This window comes from Primulina tabacum, chromosome 10 (assembly GCF_025594145.1).
Source record: "Primulina tabacum isolate GXHZ01 chromosome 10, ASM2559414v2, whole genome shotgun sequence".
Lineage (NCBI taxonomy): Eukaryota > Viridiplantae > Streptophyta > Magnoliopsida > Lamiales > Gesneriaceae > Primulina > Primulina tabacum.
Window position 1 is genome coordinate 21,566,416 of NC_134559.1, and position 21,225 is coordinate 21,587,640.

General features: G+C 37.2%; 1 protein-coding gene across 3 annotated transcripts; it reads left to right on the top strand.

The window, feature by feature from the left end:
• Positions 1–7,060: 7,060 nt before the first annotated feature.
• Positions 7,061–21,225, top strand: LOC142505471 (protein root UVB sensitive 4-like). Of its 3 annotated transcripts, XM_075618453.1 has the most exons (10): positions 7,061–7,668; positions 8,397–8,543; positions 18,688–18,834; positions 19,017–19,079; positions 19,156–19,232; positions 19,429–19,534; positions 19,743–19,845; positions 19,935–20,083; positions 20,189–20,254; positions 20,647–21,224. In XM_075618453.1, the coding sequence occupies exons 1-10, from the start codon at positions 7,120–7,122 to the stop codon at positions 20,878–20,880; spliced, it is 1,641 nt and encodes a 546-aa protein (XP_075474568.1). In that variant the 5' UTR covers positions 7,061–7,119; the 3' UTR covers positions 20,881–21,224. The 3 variants fall into 3 exon arrangements, with proteins under 3 accessions (XP_075474568.1, XP_075474569.1, XP_075474570.1); XM_075618454.1 differs by lacking the exon at positions 19,429–19,534 and having other exon boundaries at positions 19,748–19,845; XM_075618455.1 differs by lacking the exons at positions 19,743–19,845; positions 19,935–20,083 and having other exon boundaries at positions 20,647–21,225.

Here is a 21,225-nt window from a genome sequence, read left to right on the forward strand (position 1 = left end):
CCAACAATAACAATTTAAAAATTATCCAACGACTGATAAAAATTGTTTGCGGAATAAAATAACAACTGCTGCACTGAGGTCCTCGGGTGCCACTACTGCCGACCCAAGCTGGCTCACTGGTCCCCGCCCTCGGCCCTGGCCTCATCAGTACCTACAACAATCAAGTCTAGTGAGCCTAAAGACTCAGCATGCATAAATCGCATCTAACGAGTAAAAATCTGAATTTAAAATATGCATGAGTTAACATATCCTGTCCTGAGGCATACTGAAAAATAATATGTACTGAGCAATTATAATACGTGCATAAATGAACTGATAATCACAGTAAAAATGTTTGCTCCTTGGAGCCTGTACTGAAATAACTGATAAAATTTTCTGTTGAGATTATGTTTTACGCCTGTGGCCACTTCACTAAGCTGAACTGATCGGTAACTGGCTACCGGGGAGGCTGAAACTGAACTGAGCTGGCCGGTCACTGGTGACCGGGTGGTACCATACTGAACTGATCGGTCACTGGCGACCGTATAAAATAACACTCCCACATAGTGAATGAACCACAAGCCATATTGCATAAATCTCAAAAATAATCATTTTCTATTTAATGCACGTAAAATAATTAACTGGCATAATGAAAATGTCCCGTAATTTTACCAACTGGATTGGATTGGATCGTCCCCAGGCTCGCTGCAACCTAACTGTGCTATGAAAAATATGCAATAGCTTAAACATGACCAACTACGCAATTTAGTTCAAAAGATGCGACTATGACGCCTAATGACTTCGCATTTAATCATGACTCCGAGCCAACCTGAACCGACACCGAACCGACGTATAGTCATGATTAAAATACGCTGAAAAATCGTAAAATAGTGCTCCTAAAAATGATAGGGTCGAAATCTAGGTGGAATGGAGGCCAAAACACGAAATGCTCTTTCGAGAGTCAATTTTGCACATTGCACCGTAAATTCTCGTACGACCTCGAAAATGATCCGAATGACGAACGGTCAAAAACATGACCTTCCCAACTCAATGAGGCACTGTCCAGTCCAAGGCCATGGGCTAAAAGCCAACCAAGAACTCAAACGAGCCTTCTAAACGACACAGCAACATGCTGTAGTTTCCAGCAGCTGCGCAACTACAAGACTTGCGTTGGTTTCAAGACTATCGGCCATTAGGGGCGTGAACCACCAACCAGAGACTCTTACCAACATCCCAAGGAATGATTTGAACCATGGCTAAGGGCCCTAGGCCAGCCACAATCCGCATCACACCAAAACTCAACCGAAGGGTCCAACCGAGAGCAACGTGCGTGCGTGTGTAGTGTTTATGCTATGATCGATGTCTCGTGTCATTCCAATGGCCATTTGATTGACCATGGCACGATCTAGACATATAGGGGCATGATATGAACCGTGGCTAAGGGCCATAGGCCCACCAAGATCCACACCAAGCAAACACAAACCGAAACCATATGTTGAACAAAGGAAGAAGCCGAATGGGGAAAGGGGCTGTTTTGATGTTTTGATTAAAAACCGAGGGGCCATGGACCAAGCCACCAAAAGGGCAACTTAGTCACGTCTTAGACTTGCTAGAGGAGTGATCCAACCATGGCTATAGGCCCTTGGGGCAGCCAAGATCAGATCCACAACCCTTGACACAAAACTGAAATTTCGAAACACAAATCTGCGCCTATGGGAACTTGCTGTCATTCTGAATTTCCAGCAAGCATGGGGCTGGTTTGAATGGACCAACATGGTTCCAATGCATCCTACTACATGTATATAAGCCGCCTTGGGAGCCTGGAGTCGAACCAATCACCTGAAACTCACAAACCAAGAAAAACGTGAAGCTTGCCAAGAAATATCAAAAATTCTGCATGTGTTGTTTTCAAAAGTTTTGGCATGGATCTCGATTTTTGCTTGAATAAACATGATCATGTACTGAAAAATAAATGATAATATGACTTGATTGAGGTTTAGAAAGAATCTAGACATGCCTGGTTTCGTTTCGAAAGAAAACGAACGAAACGACGACGACGCGGCACGGAGGAGATGGAGCGCTTCTTGTCTACCTTTCTTGCTCTCGATTTTTCTTGCCTTCCCTCTAGCTAAGACTCACGATTTTTCTACACTGAAAATGGATCTGAATGATGAGGTATTTCGGTGGTGAGGGAGGGGGAGTGATGGTTATGAAGGTGAGGAGAAGGGTGCACAATAATAGGATCATATCAAGATCCAAGTCTTCCCAAATTTGAATTTTGAATTATGGTTTGATATCAAATGAGTTGGTGGATGCTTCTAGGAGGTAGTGGCCGATTTTTAGCTTGTTTTCTAGTCTAGGATATGTCCATTAATTAATTAAATTGTGCTCCCAAAAATCCTAGAATTATCCTACAACTTACATGCAAAGAATTGGTCAAAGTTGATGAGTTGGAATGAATTGCTTAATAAATCCAAGGGGCCGAAATCATGCTAATAAAATGAGTGGGAAGTGTTGGTTATCTAGTCAACTAATAATCCTTGAAAGCCTTACTAATCCTTTAAATAATTTAGTGAGCTAACCCCTTAATTTAATAATTTAAATGAGTTCATTTCTTAATAACCTCAAATAATTAAATTAAAATCCTCAACTAACTTAAATAATTCCTTAAACTTCTTCTTAACTTAAATGAACTTACTTGCTAGCTAAATTAACTTCTGGAAATATTTCTCAAATCTTAAATTCTATCTCAAAACTCCAACTCCGGTCCGGCCTCACTGAAATAACTGAAATGCTAAAAAATCAAACTACTGAACTGAAATAATGAATAATTAACTTCAAATAAATGCATTTAAAATAATCATGCAATGAAGTCAATTAAATTTAAAAATCTAGAATTATGCATGGCTTATACGTCTACTGATTTATGGGTTCTACAGCAGCCCCCGAGTAAAATACTTAGGTTAGGATAGTGGTATGAAACTGTTAAACAACAACAACAATAAAAACAAATCGTGTATAAACATATATATATAATAAAATATGCAATGCATGTATTATGGCTCAATAACCACGGGATATCTAGAGCCAAATAAACGGTACGACTTCAACAGAAATACAGCTCGAGAAACAACATATGGGAACTATATTGTCATGCAGTTAAATCGCTCTGCCAAGTATGCGAGGTATGTCGTGATTCACTAAAACAAACACTCATGACTTTGCCTCCATACAGATGTCAATGATACAACATGAATGATTCAACGAAAAAGAACTAATTGACACAATCCCAGCAGTTGCCCTGAACGGATGCACTAACAAACGTGATTTCTCAATCGTGTCTACATTCTCAGGTTTATCAAATAAAGGCCTATCAACAACATTATTATCCCGAGATAAATAACAAGTGTCGAATGACAATGAACGACAATATACAATTAACAAGAACGATAGAGCTCAAAACATACGTCATAATATTAATGCCATAAAATATGTTGTTGGAAAATTTCATGTTCGCAATCTTGATTTTGATGTTAACAAAACTTGTTGTTTTGTTCCTAACGAGTTTACCTAAGTGCGTAGAAAGCTGATCAGTTACCGAGTCAAAACTGAAGATATCGAGACGCAAACTGAAAGTGCCAACTGATTTCCCAAACTGAACCAGTCCAACTGATATATCAAAGACCAATTCAACTGATTGTTCAGCTAATTGGTGGTTCAGCAGAAGATCTTCAAAAACTCGGCCAGCTGATGAAGAGTTCAACTGATGAAGAGCTCGGGTGACCAGTTAAATTGAATCAGTAAAATCAGTTCAGCTGAAGAGTCAACTATTTCACTAGACCAGTTCGAAGACCAGTTCAGAACATCAATTGGAGCAGCCCAGTTCGCATATCACAGCTAGCTTCTCAAGTGGATTATAGCTTTGCACAAAGGTTCAACCAATTTTACGATCAAAGTACAATAATAAATGTTGCAGCAGAACTTAAAATCAATACGTTCCAGAATGGCTGTCAGAAAGTACAAGACACAAATTTTGAGAAACGGATTCAAACTGCAACGAACATATTTGATGAGTCTTGATGTACGGTTACATTGCCCCTATATATACAAGATAAAGACCATCAACAAAAAAGTGAGGAAAAAGAATTGTGTGCGGATGAACACAGATAAGAGAGGGGACACATAATGCATATCAGCTTACAAGAAGCAACCAGCCCAGATTTGAGGGAACACTTCAACGTATTATCAGCTTAGATTAGAAGCACAATTCCCTCAGTGTGTGAGAACACCTTTGTGTTGTATTCATAGATCAGTTCTCACACATGTACACACAATTACTCACACATATACAAGAGAGTTGAATTTCAAAGATTATTTAAGTGAGTCTTTACACAAAAAAGTAAAACAATGTGTTTGTAGTCTTTGCTTATGAGACATTAAACAATATGTTGCTTTTGAGGTGCTGCCTACAATCTTGAGTGCTAGGGGTTCAGTTAGGTAGTAGTGTTAAGTCCTAAGTTGAGTGTGTTTGTACACAGAGTTGTATAAATCAAAGTCTTCTAGTGAATCCTACCCAAGGTGGAAGAAGAGGTGACGTAGGAGCATTTGACGTATCAGAACATTCATAAACAAATTCGTGTCTATTTAGCTATTGCATTTACTTTTCATTTCCAGTGTTTTTAAAGATGCATTGTTAAAGCATTTTATGTGTTCTTCAAATACCAAAATATTGCATACCAAGTGTTTGATAAAATGCTTTAACTAAAGTATTTTTACTCATTCAACTTGCATATATTTTAAATACTTAACAAAATATTTATTCGGTTTCTACGAAAGATTATTTCGAGTGTCTTCCATTTAGTTTGAACACTAAACTCGATTTAATTCATCGGTGTTCAATATTTTAAGAATCGAGCTATTGTAACTCAACAATTTACCCCATAATCGATCCTAACATATGTCGAATAAATAAACATATAAACAACAAGACATTTAACATATCATATCAATCCACAAATCACATGAACAACTATAACAACATATAAATATGCTTAAAACATAATTTATGTGTTATCGTTGTATGTTATTGAACTGTAATATATTTATACCCTCAACGAAGATGAATAATCAACTTGAAATTTCATATCTATCACTTCAGCCTACAAGTATTAAAATATACCAAATAGCCACATAAATCCACTAAATATAAAAAAAATTAATACAACTATCAATCCAAAATCACCAAAGTCGAATCATTTTTCCCAAAAACTCTTCTTGAGAGAATTGGAACCCTGGCATACCGACTAGCCTTGCTGCCAGACATGTCATGAATCCACAACGTCTTCCACATTTCGCAGCTAAGAAGATACATTCCTGACTTGAGTCATATTCTCAAGGTCGCACCCTTGCTACTTGATGTCAATTTGAATGAGGAACTGAAATATGAGGAGGTCCCTATCCATATAGTGGACACCAAAGAACAAGTGCTACGACACCGGACCATTCCATACGTAAAAGTACGATGGTCTAACCATACTGAGCGGGAATCAACATGGCCGGAACTAGAGGAGAAGATGCACACCCAGTATCCCTACCTTTTCAAAGATCAAGCAAACTCTAGTTCCGAGGACGAAACTTCCAATAAGGATGGTGGGATATGAGGATCCGGATTTTCGGAGCAAATCACGTAAGCAATGAAATACAAAATTTTAAATCCAAAGCTTTTAATTAAAGAAACTCAACAATATAAGTAAATTTTCAGTTCAAAAAGCATGGAAAATAGCTCAAAAAGAAACCGAAGCAATGCAAAACCATAAGAATTGAAGGGACGTCGCTCGGAAGAGGAAAATTTTTGCTCACAAGCTTAAAAAACTCAGCTCAAGGAAGCTCATTTATTCTCGAGAAGAAACCCATAGCTCACAAGCTAAAACCCTCATCTCAAGGAAGCTCATTGATGCTTGTCCTAAAGGAGACAAAATTTAAGCCATGAGATGAGCTAAAAATGGGACATAATCAATGTGTAAGGAATGACCTTTGAGTACACCAAGGTGACCCTTGGTTGTGGATAATAGTTGACAACTTGAAGGCTATTTGGGCCATCATCTTTGGGGCATTTGAAGGGTCATGGACGACTGAATAATGGGGAGGAGAAGGGTCCTTTTTTACCTATAAATACCCCCATATGTTGAGGCAAACATCACACTAAAATCTCTTCTCATTTCACTTCAAAGTTTCGGCCAAGGCAAGAAAAGAAGGAAAAGATCGTGCAGTCTTTTCAAGCCACAAAAAAACACGTCAAAGTGTTGCTGAAATAAGTCCAAACTTTGCTCAAAGCATCAACAAAGTACTGTCCAAGTTCTACTAAAGTTCGTCCGAGTTCCGATCAAGTTCAAGCGACATAATTAAATCAAGAGTAAGTGAGTTTATATGTTTTAAAGATTATGTATGTTTTAAAATATGATCGTCTACTGCATTTTATGTACAAGTGTTGATTTCTAAATTTACCTAGGTGCTTCAAATCGTTTTCGTACCGTCTGTTTGTTCGTTTATGTTTCTCTATTTCGTTCTATGTTGATGTCCTTCTGTTCGAACCAATTCGTCTACGAATGATAAATTATATGTTTGAATATGATAATGATGCATTGGGAAAGCCTGTGAGGGAAAAGACCCCACAAGAAGCCTCAAACAGATAGTGGAGTCTCTTTCAGTTGAGTCCAGTGAGCTGTTTTGAGTTGTTGAGTCTCATATATTATTGTACATTATTGGAGTCTAAACTTTTACCGAAGAGATGCTCCGAATAGTTGTGTGTAGTATTTTTTACTATTTGGATTTGAATTGATTGGAGGAATCGAGCTTGACCTGCTCTTCATTCGATTTAGATTATTTTGGCTAGTGTGTTCTTACGTTGTTGGATTGGATAATATATTTTCGAGCATGTTATAAATTATTATCTTGTATTGTGAAATTTTTGAGATATAGTATTTACGAGAAGATAACAAATAAATTTACATAGGCGTAAAGATGAAAAAAAATTCGTTTTCTCAATTTACATTAATTATTAATACTGGTTGATTGATAAATAAATATCATATAGGACACGGCCCTGTCATCGTTAACCTTGCCGATTGACGGAAGTAAGACATGAATCATTTACTGAATCACACCATGTTCATTCTCATGGAAGCAACAATACAAATACATCCAAACTCGCGACCCCATCACTGCAAATGGAATCCACCGCACAGCTTGAACATGCCCAGCCCCAAGATACCCAAACCCACCATACCAAAAACCTCTCTTAAATCCTTAATCTTGCCGAAAACTTCTTTAACAACCTCCTTCAGTTGCAGCCATGATTTTCACGAAAATTTCCATTCTTGCCGCCTAAACGATGAAGTTCCCGAAACTTTAGACTTTCCTTTTGTGGTTCGCCACTCTGGAACGGTTTCAAGGTACGTTTGGGATAGAAGGGAGCAGAAATTGGTTTCTGTTAATGGGATAAATGGATTTCGTTTTTGGGATTTTTTCATTGATTACGAAGATGGGGTGAGGAAATTGGGTAGATTTTGTTGGTCTGCTGTGAGGAATTTCTTTCTTCCGAGGGAAGTGAGTGAAAACTATTTGGAATATGTGAAATGGAAATTCTTGCACAGAGTGTTCAGCTCTGCTCTTCAGGTTCTTGCTACACAGGTATTTAATGTAATGTTGCGGTGTTTTTCCTGCATAAATTTCTGATTAGAAATTCTTTTTATAGAGTTCAAATTTTGGGATGAATATGGAAATTCTTAGGAGCTCTGAGTTCCGGCATTCGGTTGTTAATTCCTTGGTTCTTTTGTGGGTGATTGAACTAAAAAATTTATTTTGAATATGACATTGTCGAGTTTAATTGCATGGATTCAATTTGGATACCTGTTTTGCAACCAGGTTCTAAGTTAAGAACCCTTTGCACAAATTGCTGTAAAGTTAAGTCTTGGGAATGTTTAGAAGGACTTTAAATATTCGGGCGGGTTGTTTTAGTGGTTCTTGCTGCAGTCAAACATTGGTTTGAATTTTGGTTGTATTTGACCGGTGAAATTTCGATTGTATCGAGTCTTTTAGACAAATATGTTGGTCTTGCTATTATTTGTGAAATTATTCTTTTTCCTTTTTTGTTGTTGGCAGTGATGGTTCTGCAAATCGAAATTCGATAGAATAATGTGATACTAACATAAATGTTTGATTCAGTCAAGTGCATTTTTGTTTTAATGCTGGCATAATCTTGAGATAGATGACCTGTCGCATGTGAGATATGTACCTGTGTGTTCATGTTCGTGTCATTAATGTTTCCTACGTATCCTTTCCTTCCAAATTTCTGTCAATGCACCTGACATTCATTAGAAAGTACATTTAACTGTGATGATTGGAATGGTTGAAATTAGGCAATGTTTCGGGCAATTGGCTTTGGTTATTCTCGTTCTCTCCCATCAGCAGCTGCTCTGAATTGGGTTTTGAAGGATGGACTTGGGAGGCTGAGCAGGTGCATCTACACCGCTTCTCTTGCTTCTGCTTTTGATACCAATCTGAAGGTACAGTCTGTTGGATCTCGGTTTTCTACGTGCCCAAACGCAGCGGAAGATTTAAAATTTTTTATTTTATTTTGAAAAACAAAATAATATTTGGACACTCGTATGGTTTTCATAATCAAACATACATAGGATGTCAGAAAAATTATACCTTTGGTGAATTAATTCACTTGGCTCCAACTACTCCGATATAAGCGGACGTAGCTCTTGTTGTAAATCCCTACGAACGTTCTTCGATCTCCTTCTTTAATCTTCGAATCAGGTCCACGACTAGATTACTTGTTCCTCTTCTAATTTGCACTAGAAAATTAGAAGATGTTTTACGTAGAGATAGAACACGCAAAATTTGACACAATCATCTAAGCCAAATTTTTCTTGCTTTTGAAGGAATTTTCGAGAGGTTTTTGGAATTAGGAATAGCCGAAAGTTTTGAGGCAAGAAGCCTTTTTTTTTTTTTATGTCTCGAATGAATCTCTTTTTAATTAGAAGAAATATTCTAGTTGTTTCTTTAATCCATCATTTACATAATTAATCTAATTAATTAAGTAAACTATAGATTCTAAAATCCATGCCCAAAAGCTTTCGGATGATGCTTGTCCAATTAAGAATAATAATATCCTTATTTTAATACTAATCTTTCTTTACTTAATTAATCCAATTAATTAAGTTAATTAAAGATTCTTAATTCATATCCAAACATGGTGACTCTCGAAAATGGCACACAACTAATCATCCAATATTATTTTCTTTGTGTGCAAGTTTTAAATTATGGTATCATGAATATTTTCATATTACATAAATCAATACCATATTTAATAAAAACTTAATGGGCTATATTTTAATTCATTAAAATATAATTTAATTATTAAAGCTCATTTGAACTTTAATAAATTAGCATGATGTGCTTATACTCTTACAAGCCCATGATACATGCTTCCATTACATTAATCTCATCATAATCCCGATCGACGATCCAACATCATCGACGTGACAATTTCAACTTATTGTTATTATGATGCACACTTTAATTTCGAGATCACTAAAGGCCAAATAAGACAAGTGCACTCCCTTTGACTATTTTATCAGTCATACTCTCAAAAATTTCTATAAGCTTTTATAAACCTTGTTTATAAGCTTATCGATTGATCATATCAAACTTATTTCTTATAAATTCAACTCATTGAATTTATTATCTCAACGTTTTCTATAAATTCAACTCCTTGAATTTATTATCTCAACGGGAACAAGTAAACCAGTGCTTGTGTGACCCTCAATGGTTCAGGGATACAGCTAGCCGTGGGTTCACAACTCTTTGTGATTCAGGACATAATCTTTTATTCGGGTTTACCCTAGTTAACCCTATTCTTTTCATCAACTCCTTGATCAAGAATGTCAGAACTCATTTCTGATTGCACCCATCGGATCATGGTAAGAGCGTCTAGTAGCATCGGCCCATGATCCCCTAGGTATCACTGATAGTGCCTGCAAGAACCAGTTGATTATGATTAACGTACAGTACGGTCCCTTCATCTCATATATCCCGATCGAATCTGCAACCATTGGTTCATCGAGGGTTGCATATTAATTCGATAACTATCTGATAACTATAATAGTGGCATCGCGTGTACTATTTGGAGAACTCCTTCTCCAATGTACATCTCGTACTCTGGCCAGAGATTCCATGCACTATTATTTCATCAGATCACATAGGATATCCACACCCGTAGGTGAGCGGTGAATCCCCGACTACAATGCACTGGCTCCTATATGTGTCGTAACTGTACCCAACCTCGCCACCTGATGACTCTCCTGGAGCCGGTAAACGAGTCAAAGCACAGCCCTAGCATATAGAGCCTCTGTGTTGTCCCGGGTCGTAAGGACTAATGATGTACAATCATAACCACGGACTTATCCTCTCGATGAATGATAACCACTTGGAAAGTCCGAGAGAGGGTTGTTCGGTATAATCATCAAATGACTACCCATCTGCATGTTTGGACATCTCTCTATGCCCTTACCAAGAAACGCAGTATACAACATCACAGATGCTAGTCTCGAGCTCAAGCGGCCTTTATCCCTGTTTTAGGCGGCTGAATCGACTAGGAATGAATTTAGAATATGCAGTGTTTACAAATGAGTTTCAACATCGAATTACGATTCATTTGTATTAAAGCATAATCAAGGACTTTATCTATGCTTTTTGCATGGGTATACAGATAAAGTATAACAAGACCATAAAATGTTAAATTATATTAAAATAAAGATTGTTTATTTCACTTGAGTCAATAAATTTCCTAGCCAACCGTTGGCTTGTAGGGCATCTACTCTTACAATCTCCCACTTGCCCTAGAGCCAACTACCCTTAATCCCATTGCTTCGCGATGCTTTTCAAACAATGGTCCTGGCAAGGGCTTTGTAAGTGGATCAGCAACATTATCTGTAGAGGGAGGGGACTCTTTCGACTGATAAGTCTCCTCTTCCCACAATCTCCCGTATGATGTGGAACTTCCTTAGTACATGTTTGGATCGCTGATGAGACCTTGGTTCCTTTGCTCGTGCAATGGCACCAGTGTTGTTCCAGTACAACGGGACTGGATCAACTCCATTAGGAATAACGCCTAACTCTTGGACAAAATTCCTCATCCAAACTACCTCTTTGGCTGCATCAGATGCAGCAATGTATTCAGCTTCAGTGGTGGAATCCGCAACGGTGTCTTACTTGGAACTTTTCGGAATTGCCTGATATCTGCTTGTAAAACTCAGAGCGTAAGCAACATCAGGACGTGTCTATATCACACCATACCTGATACTACCAATGGCTGACGCATATGGAATATGTGTCATCATCTCTATCTCTTCATCAGTTTTGGGACACAAAGCTTTAGATAGAGTAACATCATGACATATTGGTAAGTATCCTCTCTTGGACTCTTCCATAGAGAATCGTTTCAAAATGGTATCGATATAAGTGACTTGGGTGAGTCCTAGCATCCTCTTTTATCCATCTCTATAGATTTGTATTCCCAATACGTAGGATTCTTCACCCATGTCTTTCATGGAGGATTTACTGGCTAACCATACTTTAGTTGAATGCAGTAATCCTACATCATTCCCAATGAGCAGGATATCATCAACATAAAGTACTAGGAATGTCACCGCACTCCCACTAACTTTCTTGTACACTCATGGTTCCTCAAGATTCTTAGCAAAACCAAACTCTTTGATAGTGCTATCAAATCTGAGGTTCCAACTCCTTGACTCCTGCTTGAGACCATATATTGATATCTGAAGTTTGCATACCTTATGCTCACTTCCTACTGATGTGTATCCCTCAGGTTGAGACATATAAATTTGTTCTTTGATATCTCCATTGAGGAATGCAGTCTTTACATCCATTTGCCATATCTCATAGTCATACCATGATGCTATGGCTAGTAGTATTCTAATGGACTTAAACATAGCAACTGGTGAAAAAGTTTCCTCATAGTCAACTCCTTGCCTTTGAGTATAACCTTTTTCCAAGCAGTCTTACTTTGAAGGTCACTACCTTCCCATCCGCCCCAAGCTTTATTTTGTAGATCCATTTGCATCCTATGGGAACAATTCCCTCAGGTGGATCCACTAATGTCCAGACTTGGTTTGAATACATAGAGTCCATTTCTGACTGGATGGCTTCAAGCCATTTGGTTGAATCAGTATCATATATTGCTTCTTTGAAATTCATTGGATCACATCCAATACAATGCTCATCGTGGCTTCGTTCATGAAGAAGCGTATATCTTGCAGGTGGTCTAATAACTCTATCAGACCTCCTAGGAGCTTGTACTTCAACTACTGGTTCTTGGAAATGGGTTAAACTTCTACAGTTGAGGGAGTATCTTGAATTTCTTCAAGTTCTATCATCTTGCCTTTTCTATCTAATAGAAATTCCTTTTCCAAAAAGGTGGCATTTCTTGAAACAAACACTTTTGCTTCATTGGGACGATAGAAATAATACCCAACAGAATTCTTTGGATATTCTACAAAGTAGCACAAAATGGATCCACTATCCAATTTGTCTACCACTGTCTACTTCACGTAAGCAGGACATCCCCATATTCTCTCGTAAGAATATTTGGGAGTTTTTCTCATCTATATCTCATATGGTGTTTTATCAACTGCTTTAGCGTAGATATTATTCAACAACATTGCCGCAGTTTCAAGCGCAAAGCCCCAAAACGATGTAGGCAATTCAGTGAATCTCATCATGGATCGAACCATGTCCAACAAGGTTCGCTTACGAGGTTCAGAAACACCATTCAATTGTGGTGTTGCTGGTGGAGTCCACTGTGAGAGAATCACATTCTCTTTTAGATAACCCAAAAATTCAGCACTCAAGTATTCTCCACTTCGATCAGATTGAAATGTCTTAATACTCTTTCCAGCTGGTTTTCTATTCAGATCTGAATTCTTTGAACCTTTCAAATGCTTCAGATTTGTGTTTTATCAAATAAACACACCCATACCTCGAATGGTCATCAGTAAAGGTAATGAAGTAGGATTGCCCATATTTTGTGCTAACACTTAGCGGGTCACAAATGTCTGTGTGGATCAAATCCAGTAGACCATGTGCACGTTCCACGTTTCCATTGAATGGAGTCTTAGTCATTTTTCCTTTTAAACAGGACTTACAAGCATGTAGAGAATTTATGTCTGACAAGTCAAACATGCCTTCTCCCACTAGCTTGTGCATCCTCCTTTGGGAAATATGACAGTCTAGCGTGCCATATTTGTGTGGGATTTGGATCATCTAACTTTATTTTGTTTGTTGTTGAAATCATGTTTACTCGGACATTCACTTATCATTTCCAGAACATTTCTGGCACATATAATTTCTTATGTCCGGACTTCTTGCAGTGAAATAAATATGTTCTAACTTATCGGGCTTTGTAGGCCTTTTAAGTGTCTTTCAGAGTTTGCCTCTTATTGGGATTGTTTTTCTTGTGAGGGGCAGAACATTTCTTTCCCTTACCTTGTGGGCCATTTTCGTCTGACGAGAGGCCCATTAGAAAACAACGATTTTTCTTATTTTATGGTGATCTCATAAGTTATAAGCATATTGACTAGCTCTTCAAGGCTATCAAATATCTTATTAAACTTGAAGTTCACCATAACCCCGTCAAATGAGGAAGATAAACACAACAAATTGATGTTATCAATTAACTCGTTAGGAATCACATATTCCAGGCCCACCACATTTTCAATAAGCCCAATCATATGTACACCACGCTCATGGGTCAGAGCCCCATCTTGCATGCATGTAGTCATGAGCTCCTTGAAAGTGGTGTGCATAGTTTCATGCACCATGCAACTCTTCACGTGCATTCGAATGTCAGCAGCATTCAAAATTTCCTCAAACTGTCCCTACAGTTCATTTGACATAGAAGCGAGCACATCACACTTTAGCTTGCATACTATGGTCCCACCATCTTGCATGCATTGTCAGTTCAACAAGACTGACATTAGTGTGTATGTCATTTTCTCTGAATTCAGAACAATTTTCCCAACCAGTCTTGAAAATTAGATTCGATTAGCTTGTTAATAATAAAAATTTATTACGTGACGAAATCGAAAAATATACTGATATGGAAACAGAATAATGGTTGCTGATTATTTTAAAATAATTTTAAGATATAAAATATGGATTTTATTTTATAAATCTCCCTCCCACTATTTTGACATTTCCACCACCCTCTGATGAAAAAAGGGAAATCGTATTTCTTTAGTGGGCACGTAGAGTCCAATTAGCCAATTATAATCCCGAATAATATCAGCCAATTATAATTTCTAAAAGGTAGAATCCAATTGCATCCCTATGCAACCTCCGCGTGTTTTGCCTCACGTTTAATAAGGACCCAATAATATGACGCCGTTTATTTTCGCGTGTCAAACTGACCCATCAATATTGAATTGTAGTAAACGGTCGCCATGAGTTCCCCCAATAATATGAGCCGAAGTCATGGGAGTTCCACTCAATTCACATCATATGTCCGGTGGAAGTCACAGCTTTCCGGCGTACAGGCCTCCCCAATAATATGAGCCAGACACTGTCCGCGGGTAGCGATCAACATGCAACCACGGTTGATGGAAGGCAAGAAAAAATTAAACTCTTTTAATTTTTACTTTTTCGGTTTGATATAAATTTTGAATCATATTCAAAATGAGGGATTTTAATTTTAAGATTGTCTCATCATTTTAATTTAAAAATCGCGTGCCACGAGTTTGTATGTTTGCCGGATTCATGCAACTATATTATCTTATAATATACATACATGCATACTACTATATATCGCATATATTATAATATGACATTCAACAATAAATAAGGATGATCGATTGCCAACACTATTAGATCCATGTGAGTCATACATGGATCCAGGTCCAAAACCTAGGTGAATGCAGGGATGCAAATGCAACTATTACAAGAGCTTCCAATATTTTACATGTCTTCATCTCGTTCATCGGGCCCACCATCTTCCAGTCTTGATCTCCCACTATTTCTAATAATTACATTTAAATAGTCATGGCACATAAGGGATACATCTCATGGGGTGGGAACGGGCCATAAACCAGGCCCACTTTAATAATATCAAATATTAACAAAACGAATAAAACAGTAAAATATCCTAACATACACCTAACACATTGGTCAAGGCTCTCGATCATCCTTCATGCATTTAATATCAAATATTAACATCAATTAATTAAACAAATTTAATTAACTGATCAATCATATATCTAATAATTTATCACTAACCACCACAATTATTAAAGAATTTAATAAATTAAATAAACTCCTTTATTTAATTTCCAATTAAATCAATAATAATTGATTTCTTGTAAAACTCATTTTTACCATAAATAATTAAAATCATATTTTAATTATTTATTTCACAAAAAAATTATTAATTTTTCAAAAATTAATTTCCAAAATAAAAATTGAACCAATTTTCAAAAAATATCAATTTTGCCCAAAAATTTGAAAAATCAGAAAATTGCACCATGGGCCCAAACAATTCAAGCCCGCCATTCAGCACGCTTCCGGAGACGATCCCGGGTAGTCGCCCTCGCTGCCCGAACGTTTCGGGCAGTGGCGGTAGCCCCTGTGCGCGCCTGCGCGCGGCGCTGCGCGCTGGCGTGCAGGACGCCGTGTGCGCTGCGCGCTGGCGTCCCCACGCCGCACGCGCTGCGCGCGGGCGTCCTACGCCCCGCGCGCACGCTGCGCGCTGCCGTGCGCGTCCCAGCGCACACGACTACCCGGAACAGTTCCGGGCAGATTAATTTTTTTTTTTTTTTGTTTTCTGAAAAAAAATAATTTTATGGTGCATCAATTTTCTGAAAAATTTTCTTGTGTGGTTAGAAATAAATTATTCAATATCAAACCATACGATTTAGGAAAAAACCTTGGCTCTGATACCACTGTTGGATCTCGGTTTTCTACGTGCCCAAACGCAGCGGAAGATTTACAATTTTTTATTTTATTTTGAAAAACAAAATAATATTTGGACACTCGTATGGTTTTCATAATCAAACATACATAGGATGTCAGAAAAATTATACCTTTGGTGAATTAATTCACTTGACTCCGACTACTCCGATATAAGCGGACGTAGCTCTTGTTGTAAATCCCTACGAACGTTCTTCGATCTCCTTCTTTAATCTTCGAATCAGGTCCACGACCAGATTACTTGTTCCTCTTCTAATTTGCACTAGAAAATTAGAAGATGTTTTACGTAGAGATAGAACACGCAAAATTTGACTCAATCATCTAAGCCAAATTTTTCTTGCTTTTGAAGGAATTTTCGAGAGGTTTTTGGAATTAGGAATAGCCGAAAGTTTTGAGGCAAGAACCCTTTTTTTTTTTATGTCTCGAATGAATCTCTTTTTAATTAGAAGAAATATTCTAGTTATTTCTTTAATCCATCATTTACATAATTAATCTAATTAATTAAGTAAACTATAGATTCTAAAATCCATGCCCAAAAGCTTTCGGATGATGCTTGTCCAATTAAGAATAATAATATCCTTATTTTAATACTAATCTTTCTTTACTTAATTACTCCAATTAATTAAGTTAATTAAAGATTCTTAATTCATATCCAAACATGGTGACTCTCGAAAATGGCACACAACTAATCATCCAATATTATTTTCTTTGTGTGCAAGTTTTAAATTATGGTATCATGAATATTTTCATATTACATAAATCAATACCATATTTAATAAAAACTTAATGGGTTATATTTTAATTCATTAAAATAAAATTTAATTATTAAAGCTCATTTGAACTTTAATAAATTAGCATGATGTGCTTATACTATTACAAGCCCATGATACATGCTTCCATTACATTAATCTCATCATAATCCCGATCGACGATCCAACATCATCGACGTGACAATTTCAACTTATTGTTATTATGATGCACACTTTAATTTCGAGATCACTAAAGGCCAAATAAGACAAGTGCACTCCCTTTGACTATTTTATCAGTCATACTCTCAAAAATTTCTATAAGCTTTTATAAACCTTGTTTATAAGCTTATCGATTGATCATATCAAACTTATTTCTTATAAATTCAACTCATTGAATTTATTATCTCAACGTTTTCTATAAATTCAACTCCTTGAATTTATTATCTCAACGGGAACAAGTAAACCAGTGCTTGTGTGACCCTCAATGGTTCAGGGATACAGCTAGCCGTGGGTTCACAACTCTTTGTGATTCAGGACATAATCTTTTATTCGGGCTTACCCTAGTTAACCCCATTCTTTTCATCAACTCCTTGATCAAGAATGTCAGAACTCATTTCTGATTGCACCCATCGGATCATGGTAAGAGCGTCTAGTAGCATCGCCCCATGATCCCATAGGTATCACTGATAGTGCCTGCAAGAACCAGTTGATTATGATTAACGTACAGTACGGTCCCTTCATCTCATATATCACGATCGAATCTGCAACCATTGGTTTATCGAGGGTTGCATATTAATTCGATAACTATGTGATAACTATAATAGTGGCATCACGTGTACTATTTGGAGAACTCCTTCTCCAATGTACATCTCGTACTCTGGCCAGAGATTCCATGCACTATTATTTCATCAGATCACATAGGATATCCACACCCGTATATGAGCGGTGAATCCCCGACTACAATGCACTGGCTCCTACATGTGTCGCAACTGTACCCAACCTCGCCACCTGATGACTCTCCTGGAGCCGGTAAACGAGTCAAAGCACAGCCCTAGCATATAGAGCCTCAGTGTTGTCCCGGGTCGTAAGGACTAATGATGTACAATCATAACCACGGACTTATCCTCTCGATGAATGATAACCACTTGGAAAGTCCGAGAGAGGGTTGTTCGGTATAATCATCAAATGACTACCCATCTGCATGTTTGGACATCTCTATGCCCTTACCAAGAAACGCAGTATACAACATCACAGATGTTAGTCTCGAGCTCAAGCGGCCTTTATCCCTGTTTTAGGCTGCTGAATCGACTAGGAACGAATTTAGAATATGCAGTGTTTACAAATGAGTTTCAACATCGAATTACGATTCATTTGTATTAAAGCATAATCAAGGACTTTATCTATGTTGTTTGCATGAGTATACAGATAAAGTATAACAAGACCATAAAATGTTAAATTATATTAAAATAAAGATTGTTTATTTCACTTGAGTCAATAAATTCCCTAGCCAACCGTTGGCTTGTAGGGCATCTACTCTTACACAGTCTCTTACCCTCATTTAGAGGTGGTAATATAAGAGTTCATATTTGTTCATCAGATACTGATGAATCATGGATGTAATTGTCGGTTACTCGGTTTATTACCTGTCATGCTTCAACTCCCAAGCCACTAGCACTGCAAGAGATTTTGCACTTTGGGCTTCACTGGAAACTACTGTATATCATCTACTCATTGTTTTATAAATTCATTCTCGTCTGTCTTATATTTGGGCATTACATATTAGTGAACTGTATTTCTTCATTGAATTGGGTGTAGTTGCTAAATACTGAAAGAAATATCATTTTGTTTATGCAGTTAGATTTTCATAAAATTCTTTAACAAAACTGCTGACTTTCTCTTATTTGAAACGAAGAGAGTCAGGTTCACAACCTCTGTGCTATTCAGTTTGAGCATTGGAGTTGAGTTGTTGACTCCCATCTTTCCTGACAATTTCCTGCTTCTTGCAACAATGGCCAACATTGCTAAGCAAATAAGCCTTGCTTGCCATCTTGCAACTGGTGTAAGTCTTAGATATCTATTCTTTTACGCCATGGAAGCATTCTGCATATAATTCACATAAGTTAGACATTTAGCCTTTTTAGTTCTGTAAGTTTTGTACATCTGAGTATGCAAATAATTTTTCTTTTCTTAATATAATGGCAACCAGTTCAGTATATATAAAATAAGGTTTTCTGTTGTTAGTCTGCTGTGCATAGAAGCTTTGCATCTTCGGACAATCTTGGCGAAGTTTCTGCAAAATCCCAGGTAGATAGAGGATTCCATTTGAATTGATGTAATAATTCTCCATTCTATGAAATCTAATTCAGGGTCCGGGTTTCAGATTCAAACAGTGTGCTTTGATAATATAGGTCTCTTGCTCGCGGCCGCTCTGAATATCACGTTCAAAAACAATAAAAGGTTTCTAGTCTTCTTCTGACACTCCCCTGAAAATCTATGTTTCAAATGTCTTTGGATATTACTGATTAAAGTGTAATAGGTTGGTTAGAGCTTAAGCAAGTACAGGAAATTAGGATTATTTTTCAACATAAAAGCATTACTAAGATCAATTTAAGACTTCATGTGTACTTTTTAACTTGTTTGTTGTGTTGCGAAGATTATTGGCGGCTCTACCATTTGTTGCATACCCTATCTTCTCCACTGTTGATCTTTTTGGGATTTATCAAGGTCTAAAACATGTGCATTTGCAAACTTTAACTAAGGTTGGTTCTTCGTTATATTGCATAATTTTTTAATCAACCAATATTGTTTATTTAGTTTCAAAACTCTACTTTATACGAGTTCTTTTACAGTGACGTATTTTGATTTAAACGCATTGATCCATGTTTAAAATGTGGGAAAATTTCATTTTTTTCTTATTATGGGTAGTAGCAAGCCAACAAAGCATGTACGTAATACATTTCTGTACAGGATAGGCTTGAGTTGATAATAAAAACATGGATTGAGCTAGGAGATGTTCCTTCTCCAGCCCAAGTGAGTAAAATGGAAGGCGTTGGTTTCTTTCGGAACAGTGGTGAGGTTTTTCACCATGATAAAAATCTTCAAGTGTCTCCATTAAACTTCTTTAGAATCAGATACATATCTAACTAAGCTGTAGGGCAGGAATGGAGATGCTGCCCATCAGAATCGGTTGCTTGAACTTGAAGAGGATAATACCGAGGCTATCAATTAAGACAATGAGATCTTTAAGCAATGATGATTTCTACTTCATATACTTAGAAAGCCTCAATCACGGATTTAGATTAAGGGACGTACGTGCATAAAAACAAGCCCCTATGCTGAACTCTTTAGATTTCAATTCTACTGCTACAAGTTTTTTCTGCTTCTCATGCTCGACCATATTTACTTGATTACAGCTAGGAATTGTTGTTTGTCTACGGGAAGGTGCGGCAACCTCAGATGTTATCATGGGCTTATTACAGGTGAATAATCGTTCTTCAAGAAATTATTTTTCTTATTAAGATCGTAGATAACGCTATTTCATCGATTTGCAAAAAAAGTTTTGACGTTATCCATAAATTGTATGGTTCGAAACAATGTATGAAGCTCTTTTGTTGTGGATGCTATTAGGAACAATAAAAATAAAACATTGAAGAGAGAAATTGTAAAATAAAGACCTACACAGAAGCCATCTTGATTTCATATATGAATATTATGTTACATCTACCAGAGAAATTCAATGTATATTGTACTTTAACGTTATACAAAACTGCATCAATTATTTAAATAAACTTCAATAATTCGTGTTCAACTCCACAAATTCTACGAAGTGGCTTATGCATGATGATTGTTTGTGGTCTTGTGTTATACATAGGCTTGCTACATTCGAAAGGGCCTCCATGTGGTCGATTGGGAGAATGTGTCTGAAGCTTGTGATTCCTCGAATTCAGTGATCGAGAAGTGGTCTACATTGATGGAGGAAAGCAAGAAATCTTCGCGAAACAATCTTGATTTGCTGAATGAAAATATGTTAGGCGCGGGATGGGCTTGTAGAAATGTCCTTTTGAGCACACAGGAGCAAGCAAGATATAGCTTTGTTACGGACTGAAGTTGGTTAAGGCTGAAAAGTCTGGGTCCGCTGTTGCTAGATGTGCTGCTTAGGCATGTGCAATTCTCGAATGTTTCGAGTTTGGCTTCATGGCTACATGTTTCTTCGTCATAAAAACCAGGCTGATTATACCAGAGCTTTGTTCGGACAACATATAACAGTTGAAGGCAAGGTGAAGAATGGGATTTTGTTCTCCTCATAAGAGAAGAGGGAGGCCTTCAAATTTTAGCAAGTTTGTATCCGAACTAAAATTTTGAGTTATATTGCTTCATAAACCGAGTAATGGTTAGTTGTTGTTCAACAAGTGTTTGATTATAACTGTATTGGTGCGAGTATATCATTTAA

Bases quoted from the DNA above. Each gene is read 5' to 3' on its own strand.
- LOC142505471 (XM_075618453.1), top strand. From the start codon at position 7,120: ATGAATCATTTACTGAATCACACCATGTTCATTCTCATGGAAGCAACA. The intron at 7,669-8,396 runs GTATTTAATGTA...GGTTGAAATTAG, and splicing joins TTCAGGTTCTTGCTACACAG to GCAATGTTTCGGGCAATTGG. The intron at 19,080-19,155 runs GTAGATAGAGGA...TCCGGGTTTCAG, and splicing joins AAGTTTCTGCAAAATCCCAG to ATTCAAACAGTGTGCTTTGA.